The 19,637-nt window shown below is 34.1% G+C and overlaps 3 protein-coding genes across 7 annotated transcripts; all 3 read left to right on the forward strand.

Moving 5' to 3' along the window:
* The first annotated feature begins 1,061 nt into the window (after positions 1-1,061).
* Positions 1,062-4,827, forward strand: LOC108208926 (LRR receptor-like serine/threonine-protein kinase RPK2). The gene has a single exon (XM_017379551.2). The coding sequence runs from the start codon at positions 1,129-1,131 to the stop codon at positions 4,570-4,572; it is 3,444 nt and encodes a 1,147-aa protein (XP_017235040.1). The 5' UTR covers positions 1,062-1,128; the 3' UTR covers positions 4,573-4,827.
* A 2,423-nt stretch (positions 4,828-7,250) lies between these two features.
* Positions 7,251-16,371, forward strand: LOC108209645 (pre-mRNA-splicing factor ATP-dependent RNA helicase DEAH10). Of its 4 annotated transcripts, none has more exons than XM_017380660.2 (14): positions 7,251-7,376; positions 9,012-9,103; positions 9,636-9,815; positions 9,966-10,046; positions 10,174-10,390; positions 11,071-11,488; positions 11,923-12,126; positions 12,693-12,853; positions 13,194-13,379; positions 14,077-14,308; positions 14,397-14,596; positions 14,896-15,030; positions 15,267-15,480; positions 15,762-16,371. In XM_017380660.2, the coding sequence occupies exons 3-13, from the start codon at positions 9,716-9,718 to the stop codon at positions 15,448-15,450; spliced, it is 2,118 nt and encodes a 705-aa protein (XP_017236149.1). In that variant the 5' UTR covers positions 7,251-7,376; positions 9,012-9,103; positions 9,636-9,715; the 3' UTR covers positions 15,451-15,480; positions 15,762-16,371. The 4 variants fall into 4 exon arrangements, with proteins under 4 accessions (XP_017236149.1, XP_017236151.1, XP_017236150.1 ...); XM_017380662.2 differs by having other exon boundaries at positions 9,676-9,815; XM_017380661.2 differs by having other exon boundaries at positions 7,255-7,371.
* Positions 16,372-16,805: 434 nt separating this feature from the next.
* Positions 16,806-18,644, forward strand: LOC108206242 (protein SPIRAL1-like 1). 2 transcript variants are annotated; one of them, XM_017376474.2, is made up of 3 exons: positions 16,806-16,972; positions 17,792-18,059; positions 18,328-18,644. In XM_017376474.2, exons 2-3 carry the CDS (start codon positions 17,823-17,825, stop codon positions 18,406-18,408), a joined length of 318 nt encoding a protein of 105 aa, XP_017231963.1. In that variant the 5' UTR covers positions 16,806-16,972; positions 17,792-17,822; the 3' UTR covers positions 18,409-18,644. The 2 variants fall into 2 exon arrangements, with proteins under 2 accessions (XP_017231963.1, XP_017231964.1); XM_017376475.2 differs by lacking the exon at positions 16,806-16,972 and adding an exon at positions 16,975-17,085.
* Positions 18,645-19,637: the final 993 nt, after the last annotated feature.

The following is a 19,637-nucleotide window of genomic DNA, read 5'->3' on the forward strand; positions in this document are numbered from 1 at the left end:
GAAGTCAACGAGCTTATCTAATTTGGGATGGAGAGAGACACTTCTATCTAAATCTGGGTTGTTCCACATGAAAAAGTGTAGAGATTTTAGTTCCGTTATATAAAAATGATTATAAAGTGTATTAACTAATCATAATTTTTTTTATCAAAAAAAATAATCATGATTTTGGTATGGTGTTTGAGTGGTATTCAAATGTATGATATGCTCCTAAAAATTATTCCACATTTCATATAAGATGTTGAATAGTTTATTTTATTTTATGAGTTTTTAACAAAATTCATTTTAACTCCTAAATTAAATGTCAATGAATTTTTATTATTATTATTATTATTATTATTATTATTATTATTATTATTATTATTATTATTATTATATTAACAAGAGCTTATAAGTATAGTTATAAAAGTCGGAAATCAGAATTGATAGGTTAATCTACCGATTCAGAAATTATCCGATATTTTTTGGATAAATCGGGAATCGGAGACCTCAAAATTAATCTCAAATTTAATTGATAATTTTTGATTGGTTTAAAATAATTTAAAAAAATTGTGAATCTTAATATATATGTCAATTCCCCAGTCTCACAATATAAATACAATATAAAGAACCTAAGGAGCAAAAGATAGAAATGATTTTTCCGTAATCGTGCTTTTCCTCGTTAAACTCAGAATTAATCTTCTTTCCAAAAACCTTAGAATTAATCTAATTATTGCTTTGGTTTTTTAGATCCTTTCATCCATGTTTTGTTATTTTCTCATCCAAGAAAACTTTTTCGTTTTTAACAGAATAAGCAGCTGCTATATTGTGTGTGTACAGGATATTGTCTATACCAACCGTTATTATGCCACAAGACAGGTCTCCATTGGATGTAGTGAAAGTAGACTTCGTCTAACAAATTCTAAAACTGAAGCCGCCATGTACGAAAAGACATCATATCCTCCCATTCATTGACTGACTGCCAACTAGTTCAGTGGCCCCCACTACACTGCCACACACACTACGCGTATTACACGCAAGAGAACATAGAACTGTACATACAATTACACTTCAACATAGTACTTGGTACTTAGATAAAGATTACAGTGAGAACACGCTAATGAATACATACAAATAATTGGATAAAGATTGATGCACCCAACTCTTTGTCATTTCCCTACTTTTTCAAGAAAATCCATTACTAAAACACCCATCTTTTCTTTTTTGTTAATTTGCAGCTTTTTGAAATTTTGGGGTTTTGGTTTGATTATAATTATGATCAAGAAAATGGGAAGATTGATTTATGTGATTTTGTTCTTGTGTTTTGGTTGTTCAGTTTTAGGGCAGGACAAAATGGTTCTGTTGGAGTTCAAGAACTCGATTTCTGACCCATCTGGGATTTTATCAAGCTGGAAAACGGATGCTTTGAATTTCTGTTCATGGGATGGAGTTACATGCAATTCAGATTCTAGAGTTGTGGAGCTGAAGATAGCTGGTGGTAATGGAGGTAATGTTTTTGATGATTCTTGTTTGAAATATTCGGAATTTATGTTGGATGGATATGGAAATGAAATAAATTGTTCTGGTATGAATGGAAAGTTGGTTGGGGAATTACCATATGTTATTGGGAAGTTGACTATGCTTAGGGTTTTATCGCTTCCGTTTAATGAACTTAGTGGTGAACTTCCTAGTGAAATGTGGGGTTTAAAGAATATTGAAGTACTTGATCTTGAAGGGAATTTGATTACTGGGAATTTGTCGGGTAATTTTGATAGTTTTAGGAAGTTGAGGGTTTTGAACCTTAGTTTTAACAGAATTGGTGGGGAGATTCCGAATTCTCTTTCTAAATGTAGCGATTTGCAAGTTTTGAATTTAGCAAGAAATAAGATAGAGGGAAGGATTCCAGGGTCCTTTGGTGGCTTTGTGAAGTTAAAAGTGCTTCATTTGTCGTTTAATTTGTTGAGGGGATCAGTTCCGGATGAATTATTGAAAAATTGCGGGAGTCTTGAACATATGGATATAGCTGGTAATTATCTAAATGGGAGCATTCCCCGCAGTTTTGGTAAATGTGGTCAATTAAGAACACTGTTGTTGTCTTCTAATACATTTGAGGGTGTTATTCCTTCGGAACTTGGTGATCTTAAGAAGCTTGAAGTTTTGGATGTATCGCAAAACAGCCTTCGTGGTAATATTCCGACACTGCTTGGAAACTGTTCTAGCTTATCAGTTATTGTCCTCTCAGGTAATTTTGGTCAGAAAGCGGTTGGCATACCTGATGCCCTTTTCAAAGAGTATAATATGTTTGAAGGTTCCATCCCCGAGCAAGTTACATCACTCCCTCAGTTGAAGATATTTTGGGCTCCAGATGCAAATTTAAAAGGCAGATTTCCTAGCAATTGGGGACATTGTGATAACTTAGAGATGGTCAACCTGGCGCAAAACTTATTTACAGGAAAAATATATGGGGTATTTGAAGGATGCAAGAACCTGCATTTTCTTAATCTGAGTTCAAACAGCATAAGTGGGGGTCTCGACGAAAAACTTCAAGTTCCCTGTATGACCGTGTTTGATATTAGTTCAAACCTATTGTCAGGGTTGATTCCCAGTTTCCACAACATTACTTGTACTTCTCTCTTCTCTTCTAGTTCAGGCCTTCTTGAATCTTCCAGCCCATCCTTTGCGTATGTGTCATCCTTTACATGTAAAACACTTTCAGAAATCCCTCTACCATTTTCAAGTGTAGGCTTTCCAGTCATTCATGACTTCAGTCACAATTACTTCAGTGGTTCAGTTCCAATGCTTCCTGTAATCCGCGGAAGTCTAGGCAAAGGTGTTGAATATGCATTTATTGCAGCTGGAAATAATCTTACTGGCAGCTTACATGAAAACTTATTTGGCAACTGTAACAAGTTTTTTAGAATGCTCATCAATGTAAGCAACAATAGACTTTCTGGTCCACTTCCATCCGGTATTGGTGTCACATGCAGACCTCTAAAAGTTTTGGACGTCTCCAAGAATCAGATTTCAGGAGTAATACCTCACAGTATTGGATATTTACATTCACTTGTTAAGCTTGACCTGAGTTGGAACAAGTTACAGGGTCAGGTGTCAGTTGATCTCAGTCGCATGAAGAATCTGAAGTATCTATCCTTGGCAGGTAACGAGCTGAATGGAAGCATACCTTCTACATTCTCACAGTTAACTGCTCTCCAATGTTTAGAACTTTCATCGAACTCTTTTTCTGGTGAAATACCCGTGGGTCTAGCAAACTTGCATAACCTAGCTGTTCTATTGCTTGAAAACAATAAACTGGCAGGTAGCATCCCCACAAAGTTGTCAAATATAACGTCACTCAACAGCTGTTACATCTCACTTGATAATTTGTCTAAACAATTCTTGTTAGGCAGTAAGAAAATGAGTTGTAGCAACTTTCTTGGAAGTCTTTTCCTTCCTGTATCTCGTTTAGCTTTACCTCCAGGCGAAGACACACATGACTCTGTGGCTTATCCAGTAACGAGTGGTTCTAAAAGCTCAAACAAAGGATTTAGTTCTATCGAGTTGGCATCCATAATATCTGTATCTGCAATTGTTTTTATTCTTCTATGTCTAGTCGTCCTCTTCTATTATATAAGAAGAAAGACTCCAAATACGAGAGCTCATGTTTCAGAATCTTCTGAGAGGAAGGAAGTTGTAGCCTTCAAGGATATAGGGGTACCGTTGACTTATGAAAGTATCGTTGAAGCAACAGGAAATTTTAATGGAGTCCATTGCATTGGATATGGGGGTTTTGGTGCCACTTACAAGGCTGAGATCGCACCAGGAACCATAGTGGCAGTGAAGAGGCTCACTTTAGAACGATACCAAGGTATCCCACAATTTGATGCTGAGGTAGGCATCCTTGGAAGGATAAAACACCCGAATCTTATAACTTTAATTGGTTACCATGCCAGTGAAGCAGAGATGTTCCTCATATACAATTTTCTTCCCAGAGGTAATTTGGAGCAGTATATCGAAAAACGATCCAAAAGGGATGTCGACTGGAGAGTACTTCACAAGATTGCTCTGAATGTTGCAAATGCACTTGCTTTTCTTCATGACCAATGTAATCCACGAGTTCTACACCGTGACATCAAGCCAAGCAATATACTACTGGATGATCAATATAATGCTTATTTATCCGATTTTGGGTTGTCAAGGCTTCTGGGAATATCTGAAACCCATGCAACGACAAGTGTTGCTGGAACTTATGGTTATGTAGCACCAGAATATGCTTTAACTTGTCGCGTATCTGAAAAAGCTGATGTTTACAGTTTTGGCGTAGTCCTTCTTGAGTTGCTATCCGATAAAAAATGCCTAGATCGTTCTTTTTCTTCTTATGGAAATGGTTTTACTATAATATCATGGGCTATAATGCTACAGGAAAGCAGTCGGGAAAAGGAGTTTTTCACTAGTGGACTATGGGAGACAGCTCCGCAAAATCACCTTCTTGAAGTTCTAAAGCTAGCAGTAGCTTGCACAGCTGAGGTTAAAACTACGAGGCCTGCAATGAGACAAGTTGTCCACATACTGAGGAGATCTCGACCTCCTTCAGGCTAGGTTCTGCACTTGCCAGTCGTTTCTTGTACATATGAAGAAGGGCTGATTTTTCCAAGGTGACATATAGTTGTTGCAGCCAATTGTTTAGCTTTTAGTCATTCATTGGTGTTAGCTGAGATATTTTTTTGACTGGATCTAACCATGCATCTCATTCTTTCAACAATTTTGTGTACAGTCAAGTACAAAGATGCACCAAAGTGACACTCTTTGGCTATGTTTGTTAGTAAGAAAAACACTTCTCGAATTATTTGAAAATTTGCATTTTGAATATATTTGATTACTTTGTAGCAGCCACTTCAATAGTCTACATAATCCCACATTTTTAATGATCTAAAAAGGTCGTTTACATATAAACCATCTTGCCTACTCAAATTTTATCAGAATTCACAACACTTGATCCTGTTCATTAAACCAGGGGGTAAGATGTGCCCCTGCTCAGCAGTCAAGTCAGTGGTGATCTAATGGTTAAATTTCTCGATTTTTCTAACAAGAACACTTAAGAAAAAGATCTTAAAATCACAACAAAGACCACTTGCTTGCATAATAAATCCTGCTGGAGAATGAAAACGTGAGACAGTTCAGTCCATATTTTGTTCTTTTCCTACATAGCATTTGTTTTCTTGTTGGAATTTTGTAGCTCAGCCATTGAAGGTCTGCCTGCAATTTCTTACTCCCTGAACTCTGAAGAAATTGCTTTCCTCTTGATTGCTGACTAAATAAATGTGCTGCCTGGATTGTGGCAGAAGACTTATGGAGATACTCTGTTAACTCTACTATAAACAAGGTATTAGACAAAGGTGTGCTTATTAATATCAGAACTCAGAAGGTGTCATTTATGTGAGAAGCAAAATTGAATCTTATGAAAATTCATTTTAAATAATTTTCTTTTGAAATTTGATAAATACATGTACTTGTATTGTGAATGTAATATTTTTATGTGTTTTTTACCTTACTAATTTTGGCAATTATCTTTTAGCTGTTCACTACCTGCTTTGGCAAATTTTGAATGTGCTAACCTATCTATAAGAAATCTTATATCATACTAACCGAATAATTAACACAATAAAAATGCTTAAATAAAATAAAATCAGATAATATAAATAAGATAAATAACTATTATCTAAAATAAATTTTATTTTTATATTATGAGTCAAAATATATGATTAAAAAAATAAAATTTATATTAATATTTTTTTTGAACTTATCACAAACTAGTTTAACCATATAGTTAAAAACTATATCACTTATTATTAGATTAAATTCAATACTACTTTTATTCGTTTTTTATAAATTAACTATACATTTTAATTTAAAGTCCTTCGAAGATATATATAACAAATTTACACATAATTAGAACATATGAATATATATTCAAAAAACATATATAAATATTAATATTTCACTTACCAAATTTATGAGGTGTACAACTCAATGTATTAACTATTAAGTGATAAAATTCTAAATTCTTAACATAAGAAAGTGTTTTCAGTTTTGTAATAGGAAAATATTATTCCAAATTAGATATCCAATTTTTTTTAACTAATATATTAGTAATGGGTTAAATATCAGTAGGTGATGCGTCCAACAAAAAATTCAAGTATGTCATTCATCGTAAATTTGACTCAAATGAGTTACGCATGTGAAATTTTTATCAAAAATATCATTCTAACGTTGATCAAAATTCTTAAAGTGTCTATATATTGAGTTTCACACATTTTTTATGAATAGTATTACATCCAAATGAAAGATTCTGAGTTCTAGTATTTTAAATAATATTTTTAGATTTTTAAAATTTTATCAACTATTTATTTTTAATTTTTTGATTGTTTTATTTGATTTAAATAAAAATAAATAGTAGATGAATTTTTAAAAATCTAAAAATATTATTTAAAATACTAGAACTCAGATTTTTTCATTTGGATGTAATACCATTAATAAAAAAATGTGCGAAACTTAATATATAATAATTTAAGAATTCCGGCTAACGGTAGAATGATTTTTTTTTTATAAAAATATTCAAACGAGTGACTCATTTGAGTCAAATTTGCAATGAGCAACTTATCTGAATTTTTTGAACGCAGTCAGTCAGTCACTTATGTGATATTTAACCCTATTAGTAATATTCCCTCCCTCCCCATCCTGAGACTCGTATAAAATATACTTGTATAACTTTTTTTTATTTTTTTAAAATAAAATTTTAAATATCAAATTTTTGTTTAGAGAAAAAAGTTAAAAATATATGCAATTATACTTTAAATGAGTGTGAAAAAATGTGCCGAAAAATAACGCAAAGAAATGAGGGGACAGGCAGTAGTATTATATTCCCTCTATTTTCAAATATTTGAACTTTCATTTTTTGACACACAATTCTAAGAGTTTTGACTGCATACTTAGAATTATTATTTTTAATTTTTTTTGGATGAAAATATTAATCTTATACTTTAATTCACAAAAAGAAAATTTTAAAAATATTAATTCTAGCTATGAAGTCAATGCATTTAAAATATGTGCACAAAAATCAAACGTTATTTGAAAACAGAGAGATTATTTAGAATACTCTATTTGATAATGATTTGATTTCAAATTCACGATTTGTCCAAATCCACAGATAAATCTTATAATTATGTGGATTTGGATTTATCCAATTCCACCAAATTTAAACATTAAACAAAAGTTAAAATAGAATAATTTGAAATACCAATAGGAAAATACAGAATACAAACTTCGTGCAGCTCATTCACTCCACGCTCCTCCGCCCTCGCCTCGCTCCTCGCTCCTCTTCTCTCCGGCCATCCTCCGGTCTCGTGCGATTCTCTCTCTCCTCTCTCTCCCCCTCTCACCCTCTCTCTCCCCTCTCCCTCCCCCTCTCTCCCCACTCTCTCTCTCGCCCTCTCTGTATCTCTCCTTCTCTCTCGCCCTCTCTGTATCTCTCCCTCTCTCTCGCCCTCTCTGTATCTCTCCTTCTCCTTGTCTCTCTTGCCAGTATTGGATTATATTGTTGTCATTTTGTTGCTAAATTTGATATCTAATGTATATATGTGCGTGTAATTGATTTCACTGCACATTTTTGTAATTAGGGTTTAACTTTGTGTATATAATCTGTGTAGTTGTCATTTTTGGTGGGGTTGGTCTTATTATTGAGGTATTTGTGAGTTTTGTGCTATCAAAGCTATTATTTGTAGTGTCAGTTGTAAAGAAGTTAACTGCCACTATCTAGTATAGCTTGTATATTAGTTATGAATTGCTACTGATTCTAGTTTCTTCACTAAAATTAATTATAGTGACTTGTACATGTATATATATAATATGTGATTATTGTACTAGATTGAACGCCTAAAAAGTACAATGTCGGATGAATAGAGTATTCGATATTCGTGTAAATGTTTGAGGAATGATGAAGATTTGGAGTTGGTTACGATAGTTGCGGGTTTTATTGTGGTAGCAGCGGTCTTATATGGTCAAATGTACAGGGTGAAATATATATGAGGCCCTGACTTGTTAATTGTTGGGTGATGTACCATTAGTTTTGTCTGGTCTTTAACTAGCATCTTTAATTTTTTGCATTCCCTGTTCTATTAGTCCTTGTGTCGATCATATATACTGCTCTAGTCATTATTTGCTGTATCATGATAAAGTCTCATGACCTCATAAAAGACAAGAAACACCAAATGATTATTTAACCAGTATATATTATATCAATATCACAGTATTGCTAACTTACAAAAGATAAGGACTAATACTGTCCTAGAGTTTAAAAAAAATAAGGATTTATTTTTTTAAAAGGAGAGGTTAATAAATTTCTTTAAGCACTGGAAATGATTTATATACCAGCTTTTCTTTAAGCACTGGAAATGCGGGTATCTCTGTTTTTATGTTGTGTCTGCATACTTAATACTTTGATGTTTTTTGAATGATAATAATTTATAATTCCTCATAAATTATTCGCCAGTCTTAATTTAATGACCAAGTTGATAGTTGGACTCATTTGGATTCCCTGTGTTATCATACTTCGCTGCCTTCTGTTAGTTTCTCTAAATTCTGAGTATATTAATTGGGGAAATGGAGTGTATGCAAGGACTGATAATATGTAGGAGGGAAATGAATTATGAGAGTGAATGAAGTACTGCCATGTAAACCATAGAAACTAAACTGAACTCTTTAGATTACCATTGCGGCATAGCTACACTTATTGTAGCTTTTGCTTTCTGGAAATATATTTGACACAACTTGGTTGACTATGGTATTCAGTTCATTTTTATGTCTTTAGATTACCATTGCGGCATAGCTACACTTATTTTTATGAAGTACTTGCTTTCTGGTATTCAACTTGGAAAAATATTTTTATGGTATTCTGGGTCTTCACTACACGAGCATCTGTTGGATACAAAGTTTTAAGTTTATATGGTAATTGATGTAGTTGCTTCTTGTTCCACATGCAGGTCACTGAACAGGTTCTCGACGTAAAAGATTACAGGGGAAGCATCTCTCAGGCACAGAACATGCAATAAGATCCCTACTGGCGTGTTTACTTGTAAATATACCTTACTCTGTCGGTTTCAATATATGGTTTTCCATTCAGTACTGTTATAGCAATATGGCCTACTTCTTGTAAAACATTACTTCTGCCTCTTGTGTGCCAATGGCATTGAACATTAGATTGGGTTTTGTTAAACATTGATGACTAGTAAATATTTTATCTTAGACTTTATTTGTAATTTTGAATGAGATTAAATATCTATCTCATGTATCGCCTACTTCAAAATATTATTTAGATAAATATTGGAGAACGCATTTGTGATTAAATTTGGAGTTATGATTAAGTTTTTAAGTAAAAATTTGTTTAAATTCCAAATTCAGCTTTTGAAATACTAAAATATCCCAAACAGTAGATTTGGATTTCAAATCCAGGATTTGAAATTCTAATATTCCCAAACAATGGATTTGGATTTCAAATTCTGGATTTGAAATCCTACATTTGAAATGAAATCCATGTTTCCAAACGGCACCTGATTTTAATCCACAGGTTTTGTTATTCTAATTTAAATTTCGGGACCGAGTTGCAGACAAAGCGAGCGGCTTAACGAAAGAGCTTCTTGTGTCTAGGGTTAAGCATCTGAGTACGCTAACTCACAGCTTTAAGGCTATGGTTGCTATTGCCGCTGCCTCCTCAATGGTCGATAATACCCCTCTTCAGAAGAGGCAAAAGATTTTGCAACAGAGAAAATCTTTACCTATTGCTACAGGTAAATTACATATATCTGAATTCTTGCAAAATTTAGACTTCTTTATGCCTGATCATTCATTACTTTAAGTTTTAGTTTCTGTCAAAATTTGTTCTTTATGATATTTACATGAATTTCGTTGAAATTGTTATATGCCCTTTTGAATTCTAGTTGAAAAGAGGCTTTTGGAGGAGGTTAGGAAAAATGATACATTGATTATTGTTGGTGAAACTGGAAGCGGAAAAACTACTCGTAAGTTTACTTTTGTTGATGTCGATTGCTGGTTGGCTTAGGTTAAATGGATTCTTTAAAGAAGATATGTGTGAATTAGGGACCCTTTTTTTTTGTGTGCATTGATATGAACACTGCCTTTTTTCAGAGTTACCACAGTTTCTTTACAATGGGGGATTTTGCCGTGATGGTGGATTAATTGGGATCACTCAACCTAGACGTGTTGCTGCAGTGACTGTTGCTAAAAGGGTAGCTGAGGAATGTGGCAGTCAGGTTGGCCAGCGAGTTGGTTATGCCATTAGATTTGAGGATGTCACCTCCAACATGACTAAGATCAAATATATGACCGATGGACTACTGTTAAGGTAAGTGTGTGAATATGTAAAGCGCTAGTAAGTTGGTAACACTTAGGTTGTGTTCACTTCATGTAATGGAATGAGGGGAGAATGGAATGAAAAATTATATAGAATTTTTAAGGAGAAAGAAGAAAGTATGAGATAATGGTGACAATATATGAATGTAGTTAATTTTTTTGTGAGAAAGATTGTGAAGAAACATGATGTTGAAATGGAATGAGCATTCCTTCCAAAACATGTGGGTTAGAGTTATAGTTGAAATAGTAAGGTTGGAATGATTGAAGGAATGAAAATTATATACATTTTCTTTGATAAACACCATTTTAGAGTACAAAATTCATTCCATTCACTCCAAGTGAACACAGCCTTAAAGTTTACGGGGTTCAAAAGAGTGTGGTTTTGTTTAACAAGTATTAGGTATATTTGCTTTTTCTAATATAAACTATGTGGTGGTCTTTAAGCTATTTCCTTAGTCCATGATTTGCTTTAAAACATAAAGTAGTCTAGGTGAAAATGGGTTATCAGAGCATCTCTAACTGAACAGTATAACTCTGTAATAGTGTAAGTTTTAGCGTAAAACCAACTCCAACGCAACTCTATATATGGTTTAAGCAAAATGTGTGCTTGCAAACATCACAATTGTATCATAAGGCTGACTGCATCTTGAACTCTTTTCATCAATGCTTCAGGGAAGCACTACTGGACCCTTATCTCTCCAGGTATGCAGTTATAATCATAGATGAGGCTCATGAGAGAACTGTTCATACTGATGTCCTGCTCGGGTTGCTCAAGAGAGTACAAAAGACTAGGTCACAATATGCCAACAAGCAGTCAAATGTTGACTTGATGAAGGCCAATTTTAACACACTCATAAAGAGAGAAGAAAATGGCCCAGGCGTTGGTAATCTCCAGCAGTGCCAAAGGAGGAATTCTAATCCATTGAAGTTGATTATCATGTCTGCTAGTTTGGATGCACGGGGCTTTTCTGAGTTCTTTGATAATGCAAAAGCTGTCCATGTTCAAGGGCGACAATTTCCTGTGGATATATATTATACTTTTCAGCCCCAGACAGATTGTGTAGATGCAGCTTTACTAACTATATTTCAGGTATTTATCCTTTATCTTTTGTGATACTCTTACTCAGATGTATTACTTGTCCCTGGAAGCTGTTCGATCAAGAAATCATTTGGATAGATAATAATGTATATGTAGGCAGATCTCAATATCTCATACTGCTTCCTTGGCCATTGTATATCTCAAAGAGATTAGGCATTTATCCGTTAAAAGGTTTGATCTTTGTTTACAATATGAAGCCTAACATTACATTCTCCGGAAAATGTTGAACACGGATGGAATATTTGTTGTGCTCCAACTTGACCATCTCTTCTCTCTATTAAATTGATGAAGACACTTAATTGTTTTTTTGTTTAAAGCTGATATATTTGATATCTATCTATGTATATTTGCGTTTGTCATTATAATCTTTCCTCTATGGTAGTTATCTTTACACCTTTTTATAGTTGGTTCTCTAATTTCATCAGATACATCTGGAGGAGGGTCCTGGGGACATACTTGTCTTCTTGACGGGCCAAGAAGAGATTGAATCTGTTGAGAGGCTTGTTCGCAACCGCATTCGGCAGTTACCAGAAGGCAGCCAAAATCTATCTACTTTTCCTATTTTTTCATCTCTTCCCTCAGAGAAGCAGTTGAAAGTGTTCGCGCCTGCTCCGCCTGGATTTCGCAAGGTAAAGTGGATCTTGATCTTTATGTAATTGGTTTTTTAGTCATTGAAGTGCTTTGTTGTTTATATCACTTGTATTATTGTACACTGACATTTGGTAGTACGTTCTTTAGTAACCTTACAAGCAACTTCTCGAGGATAGAAATGTACTATAGTAGTATAGTGGAGTCAACACAGATTCTACAATGTAGTTTCTTTTTTTAACAGCTTTATGAATTGAGTGGATAATTAGTTCATTACTACATGTAGGTATTAATGCTTCTGAACTGAACGACTATGTAAAGGAAGTAACTCGAAATTTATACTGAGTACAAGCACTTTATGTTTAGTGTAGCACAAGGCAGGATGGATTTTTAATATAACAAACAAAAAACATATACATAAATTCTTCACTTCTGTTTATCATTAAGCACTTTGTAAATAGAGATGGTCAAGGACTTTGCTAATATATAATCAAAAGTGTGAGCTTCACAAATCCCTTTAGGCGAATCACTTCTAGTAATCTGTCAATACACTTTCTTGGATTGTTTTTTGGCCAAGTTTGTTTAATAGCTTGTATGCTCTGCTTAGGTGATACTGGCAACTAATATAGCTGAGACCTCAGTGACAATACCTGGAATCAAGTATGTTATTGACCCTGGTTTGGTGAAGGTGCGAAGTTACTCTTCCGAATCTGGGATAGATTCCTTGATAACAGTTGAAACTTCAAAATCCCAGGCTCACCAGAGGAGGTAGGTTGCTTTTACAAACTGTGCTGCCTAATGTCTTTAGACAATAATTGAGAATTAGAATCCCTTTGAACATAATGTAACTGTGCTAATGATTCTGTATCTTCTACACAACGTCATTTAAAGAAAAAGGAATACAAGTTGTGGGTGTGGTCATTCCTAAGTAACAAACAACGGCTTACATAATTAATCAAGAACATTCCCTTTAATCGTCATGTGTAGATGTGCTTGTTTCCTTTTATCGTTACCAGGAATCCAGGATTATTATTAATATACCTTAATGGCACGTGACAGATGAACGTGGTGTCTGGGGTTTAACATTCTGTCTAAATATGAATTGCAGTGGGCGTGCTGGACGTGAAGGACCAGGAAAATGCTTTCGTCTTTATCAAGAGAGTTTATTTGACAAGCTTCCCGATTCAACAGTACCAGAGATCAAGAGGCTGGACTTGTCAAATGTTATATTGCAGCTTAAAGCTCTAGGCATTGACGACATTTTTGGATTTGACTTCATGGAAAAACCAGACGAGTATGTATACTAAATTATGTGCATCTGCTTATTTTTTGTGAAAGTGCTTGTTGTACTTGCTACAGAAACTTATAACTAACTGATTCTATTATTACATTTACATCTTTTTGGGGATGAATATAACATTTTTGTTTCGATTTTATAGAAGTTGAAGTTACAGATGTCCTGTGTAAGTGCACCTGTTTCGTATGTAGGCCTATCCTATTACCATATATACTTTCTTGTTTTTACTGCCTGGCTTTATGACTCGCTGTGTTTTTCTGTGTTTATTTAATTATTTTTGCCACGGTTGTTGTCAATAACATCCAGAGTAAATAGTTATCTTTTGTATGAACTTTGATAATATTGCGAACTACATAGTAAAGAGTATGAAATACTTGATATTTTTGTAAAAATGTATGTTACTGTACGTGAAATACTTATCTATTTACAAGAAATTGAATGCTCTAAAATACAGTTAAGAAGATCAAGTGTTTCTTAATTTGTTAATCTTGGCTTTATGGTTGTAATTTCTGTTCTCATGGTGGTAGTTAGCTTGCTTAGTATTTCTAAAGCATCTGGTAGTCCAAAATTTGTAATTTCGTTCTTTACTTTTGCTTTTTACTGCGAAGAAGCTGTAATTGCTACAATCAACTTGTCTTCCTTGATAAATACACTAAATGAGGAGCACTTAATTTGTTTCCACTCATTTGAACAGAAAAGCTGTCATAAGATCATTGGAAACATTGTTCTTGCTAGGCGCTTTAACAGATGAAGCAAAACTATCGAATCCAGTTGGGCAACAGATGGCCCGGCTTCCATTGGATCCTATGGATTCAAGGGCAATCCTCCTTGCTAGTCAGTTCAATTGCTTAAAAGAGATGTTAATAGCTGTTGCTATGCTTTCCGTGGAGTCCATCTTTTATGCACCCCCTGATAAGCTTGAACAGGTATGTTTCTCCTAACGATTAAGGATGTTACAGAATTGCTAAATGGTAGAATTAATTTCATTCGTTTACATGTTTCTTTGTTTGCCAGTCACGTGCAGCAATGAGATGCTTTTCAAGTCCAGAGGGAGACCATCTGACTTTAATTAATGTCTACTGCACTGCTGACGAGTTCTTCGAAAAAAGCCTGGCAAGTAATAGTAAAGAAAAAGCTGAAAAGAATTTGAGAAATTGGTGCAAGGAAAATTTTATCAATAGCCGCTCTCTGAAGCATGCTCGTGACATTCACAGGTATAGTTGATTGGTTGACTCAAATTTGTAACTTAAAAGTTGTCTTTGTTATATATTTTAGATTTGTAGGTATATTATGATCTTTAGTGTGCTTTTAACAATGGACTTATAAAGTATAACCGTTTATAGTTAAAACAGTATTTTCCCTGATAATGATATCCTTTAATGTTGTTTCTTTAATTATATGTTTCGGCACAATCTTTATTTGCAGTCAAATCCTTAATAATGTCACTCTGATAATGCTACCCTTTTAATGCCGTTTCTTTGATTATATGTTTCGGCACAATCTTTTTTTGCAGTCAAATCCTCGATAATGTAACTCGTATGGGTCTTCGTGTCACTTCATGCGGGGATGACATGCTTCAGTTCCGCAGATGTCTTGCTGCATCCTTTTTCTTAAATGCTGCTCTGAAGCAGCCTGATGGCATTTACAGGTGTTCCTCTGCCCTGACTGAATTTCCTGTTACTGTTGATGTTTGTCTTAGATTTATAAGGATATCTTTAATCTTTGAGGACTCTGATTTTTTTGATAATACATACAATTTTCTAAAATTATAAGCTTTAGTTCTGATTCTCTTAAACTTCTCCCCTCTCTTAAAATTATATCAACACTCTTCCTTCCCCAGCAGTGTCTTTTACATCTTTGCTTATCATGACTTGTAATGCACAGGGTTTATCGAAGTGGCCAGATGGCACAAATCCACCCATCTTCTGTGTTGTTCAGGAGTAAACCGGAGTGCATAATATTCAAAGAATTAGTCCAAACTACTCAAAGCTATGTTCGGAATGTCACCAGGATAGACCCTCTGTGGTTATCGGAGCTGGCTCCTCAGTATTTTGGGGTTCAAGAATAGAGTTTTGTCATCTTGTGTCGATGCACAAGGGTAAGAGACATTCTAATATTGGGATTCTACTTGGCTGTTCAATTTTGAGCCACCAGAGATTTATAAGTTTTGTATGAAATATACAGTTTGTTACTCTGCATATTCCTCTGTGGGTGCATGTTTCATAAAATATTGAATGCATCACCTCTTTCCATGATAATTTATATCCAAGCTTGGTAATTATATTCATTTTTATAGAGGAAGGGTTTTGTAATTTTTCTTCTCAAGCTTGTCATTATACATATGTTCTATTCTAATTATTGTCTATCCGCTCTTTACAGTAATCAGGTATTGTATCAGGAAGACTGAAAGGGAAGGAAATACAGTGGTTGAAGCATTTGCTGGTGCTTACTCGAAAATGTTAGATATTCAACCTCAATTTACCTACGGGAAGTGTGTGGTTTAACTGCTTTTGCTCTAGCAGTTATCTGTACAATACTTGCATATCAACTGCAGTAAGACAAGCTATTTCATGGTTTACTCCAGTGGTACTAATTCTTCATGTAGCAAACCACCGCACTGGTGCTGGAACATTCCATATCTACAGAAAGACACACATGTATTGTATCTGGTGCTTAAAAGAGGACAACTTAATTGAAGGCACGGAATCGCTGCTCAATGAGATTTTTTTGTGATTGAAACACTGGGGGGCAACTAAGGAGTTTCTGAGGCCTTGGTAGATTGTTGACTTGTATGAGGTTAACTAAGTAGATGGTAGTGTCATTTCTCCAAAAGATGCGAGCTTGAGATGTTAGTAGTGCATACAAATATATTTGAGTTGGAACCATTTAGATGTCCAGTGACCAGTGATGCCCTTGGGTGAGAAAATTTGATTACAGTTACTATTTTGCTGCTTAATGTACGAAGTATGTAATAAAAATAATTCAAGTCTTTAACACAAATACAACAAAACAAACAAGAGTCGGACTATGATATGCAAAAAAAAAGTGCAAGTCCATTACTAATTGTAAAATGACTAATATAATGATGAATATACATATGATATCAAAAACTTAAATATGGTTAATTTTTTAATATTAATTGTAAAGTGCAATCAAAAGAATAGGTAATGTGATATGGAAATTATGTTTCTGCTCTTGTTTCTTGATATTATTTTTATATAGTAATACAAAATAAATAAACTATGATGTTTTATTGAACTTTGTCCAGTTGTGGAAATCGAAAATCGGAGTTGATGGATTGACATATTGATTCAAGTTTTTTTAAATTAATCAAAAAAATTAGTCAAATCAAAATATAATTGATAAATTTTAAAAAATTATGAAAATTTGTTAATAAATCAAAAAATTTCAGAGCAATAATTCGGAGCAATCCAACAAAAATTCGAAAAGTTGGCTCAACAGTGGAGGTGCCTGAAAAGAACGCAGTCGAGTGTTTAAACACTCGTATTCCTATTCTAGTCGAGTACACCATCGCTTTCTTCTGCTCCTTTTAGCTCAACAGGAGCTTCTGCTAGATCCCCACTTGAAAGGTGAGCCATACCATGTTTCCACTTCTACATCTAATATATATTTACATATACTTGCCTTGTGTGTCTCTAATCATCTCTTTGCTAATTAGTTGAAGCTTATGTTCAGATCATCTGTATGTTGTTATTGTAAATCTGATTAGGCCAAATAGATTATAGACTTTGTGTAATTTGTTTAATTGTTTATTTAGGTTCGAGATTATTCTTTTTTGATATGTTTAATTTCTTTGTCAATGGTTTGCTTTTGTATTAGTCGGATTCAATTGTGTTTATCTGTTTGTGAGATAGTTGAGCTTTTCAAGCGATTCACCCAATTATAAGCATTTCGTATGTTATTAGTTTTTAATGGTAAAAGGGGTGTTGTAATTTGTTGCTTTAGTGATATTTAAAATGAAGAGAGGGAGACCCCCAAACTGGATGCTGATGAACTTAAGAATACCTTCGTGTTGTGTCTTTTTAGTTTGTTGACCTTATTTTAGTTTACTAATGTGCTATCGAAAGATGAAAGCTTGATTGATAGATATGACGTGTAGGAAGGACAGATGGGAAGTTTGACGACACTTGTAGTAATATGGTCAAACTGAATTTACAAGTGTGGGATACTTGAATCACTTAAATGAAGTAGGGGCGGGAGGTTTTAAGTTCAGGGAATCAATGTAGCGTGTCTCGTGACCATCATATTCTTAGTATGCGTGTGGATTGACTTGCTATATCTAGACTTATTTGCTTATTAATGCTATTCTTCCTATAGAATCTGCACAGTATAAATTATTGCATTTTCTACTAATTTATCGATGTTTCTACTACTATTTTATATGACAGAGTTGGAGTCAATAATCTAGAAAGAGGTCAAATGGGTCGTGGAGTCAGCAGCGGCGGGGGCCAGAGTTCATTGAATTACTTGTTCGGAAGTGGAGAGGCTCCAAAGCCATCCACAAAAGATGCAGAGGCTTCTCTGAATGATGCACAGGCTGAGACTCATTCACCCAAACCTAGTACTCCTCCCAAATCTGTTGATGTTAGCAAGCAAATTCCTGCAGGCATAAATAGTACTGCTACAAGTGGTCAGAACACAGGCAATTTCCTCACGGTATGTCCTGGTTTAGGAACTTTCTATATTTCTGATGCTAACTGTAACTGAGAAGTAACTGAATGTTACTTAAATGAAAGGAAAAAAAAGACTCGTAGCTAGTGTTCTGTGCAAGTGAATATCCCCATCATGAAAAAACATTAATAGAGAGATTCAACTCACTGGTTAAGTCCTGCACGATTATTCTTTTCGTACTGAACTGACATTATATTTTCGTTACATAAATTCAGTGTCAAATATGATTTGTATATCCATCTCCCTAATGCAGGATCGACCATCAACTAAGGTCCACTCAGCGCCCGGTGGTGGTTCTTCCCTTGGTTATCTGTTTGGTGGGAACGACAAGTAACTCCACCCAAGGATGTGTTATTTTGTAAACAATGGAGTGGTAAATTGCTTGACGTCATATATAAATGGCTGAGGAAATTGCAGCCCAGTGTGTATTTGGTTATTGGTGTGTTTAACAGTTTGTCTATCTGAATTCTAAAGAACGATGCAATTCTGTGGTTCATGTTCTTCCTGTGTGAGACAATAGAAATTTGTTGTGAACCGGGATGTAATTTATTACTTGGTGATTTGTACTCATTGGATCACAAGCACAGTGTAGAACTACTGATTAGCACATAACTTATGCTCTGTTCGGCATTCTTATAAAAAACTGTTTGATACTCCATCCGTCCCTCTCAATTCTTAACATTGGGGGACGGGGGCGTGAAACGGACTTTAATGCTCTTATAAAATATAGTTCCATGACTTTTTTTTAAATTTTTATTTTTCTAGAATAAAAGTTTGATGTTTAAATTTTTATTCAGAAAAAGAAAATTTTAGAAAAAATTATAGAACTATGTTTTATAAACGCATGAGCAGTGAAAAAGAAATGTCAAGAAATGACAGGGACAAAGGGAATATATTTTTAAAAAAACTTTTCCTTACAACAGTTTTTGGCGTAAAAGTTGTTTTTAAGGTTCATTGATTTTGGAAAATGCTGCTTTCAGCTCTTGGGGAAGCGGTCATATTTTTCACTATTTAAACACATCCAAAATATATTATCAAACAATTCTAAAATAAAAAATTGTACCAGCATTTTTTCTAACAGCATTTCCAAAGAAACCATTAAAAAGTTAAGAAAATGATTTTGGCTCTTGTAAAATTCTAGAACGAGATAAATATTTGGTTGTGTTCACTTGATACCTGCTAAGTTAATATTTGTTGTGGTCGTGTTCACATAGTACATGCTAAATTAATATTTGGTTGTGTTCATATTTAGTCGTGTTCATTTAGTAGATGCTAAGTTTTTCGTTGAATTAGGTATTTATGACCGGAATATTAAACGGTAAAGAAACCAATTTTCAAGTCTCTCAAAATAGCAGGGAGAAAATGATCAAGCAGAACGAAAACAATGCCGCGACTAAAATTCGTTATTTTTTTACTAAAAGTTAAAACATAGCAACAAATTTGTTGAATAAAAGCAACGTAGAAATTTTAAATATAACTATAAGATATTAAAATTTTGATCAGACCTAACAAAGTGAACGTTAATATTAACTAGGGTCATATTTTTAACTTTGTAAAATCAAG

Source organism: Daucus carota, chromosome 2, assembly GCF_001625215.2.
Source record: "Daucus carota subsp. sativus chromosome 2, DH1 v3.0, whole genome shotgun sequence".
NCBI lineage: Eukaryota > Viridiplantae > Streptophyta > Magnoliopsida > Apiales > Apiaceae > Daucus > Daucus carota.

Excerpts from the sequence above, each read along its gene's own strand:
- LOC108208926 (XM_017379551.2), top strand. The coding sequence starts at position 1,129 with ATGCACCCAACTCTTTGTCATTTCCCTACTTTTTCAAGAAAATCCATT.
- LOC108209645 (XM_017380660.2), top strand. The coding sequence starts at position 9,716 with ATGGTTGCTATTGCCGCTGCCTCCTCAATGGTCGATAATACCCCTCTT. Across the intron at positions 10,047-10,173 it reads TGGAAGCGGAAAAACTACTC|AGTTACCACAGTTTCTTTAC; the intron begins GTAAGTTTACTT and ends GCCTTTTTTCAG. Across the intron at positions 12,127-12,692 it reads CTCCGCCTGGATTTCGCAAG|GTGATACTGGCAACTAATAT; the intron begins GTAAAGTGGATC and ends TGCTCTGCTTAG.
- LOC108206242 (XM_017376474.2), top strand. The coding sequence starts at position 17,823 with ATGGGTCGTGGAGTCAGCAGCGGCGGGGGCCAGAGTTCATTGAATTAC. Across the intron at positions 18,060-18,327 it reads ACACAGGCAATTTCCTCACG|GATCGACCATCAACTAAGGT; the intron begins GTATGTCCTGGT and ends TCCCTAATGCAG.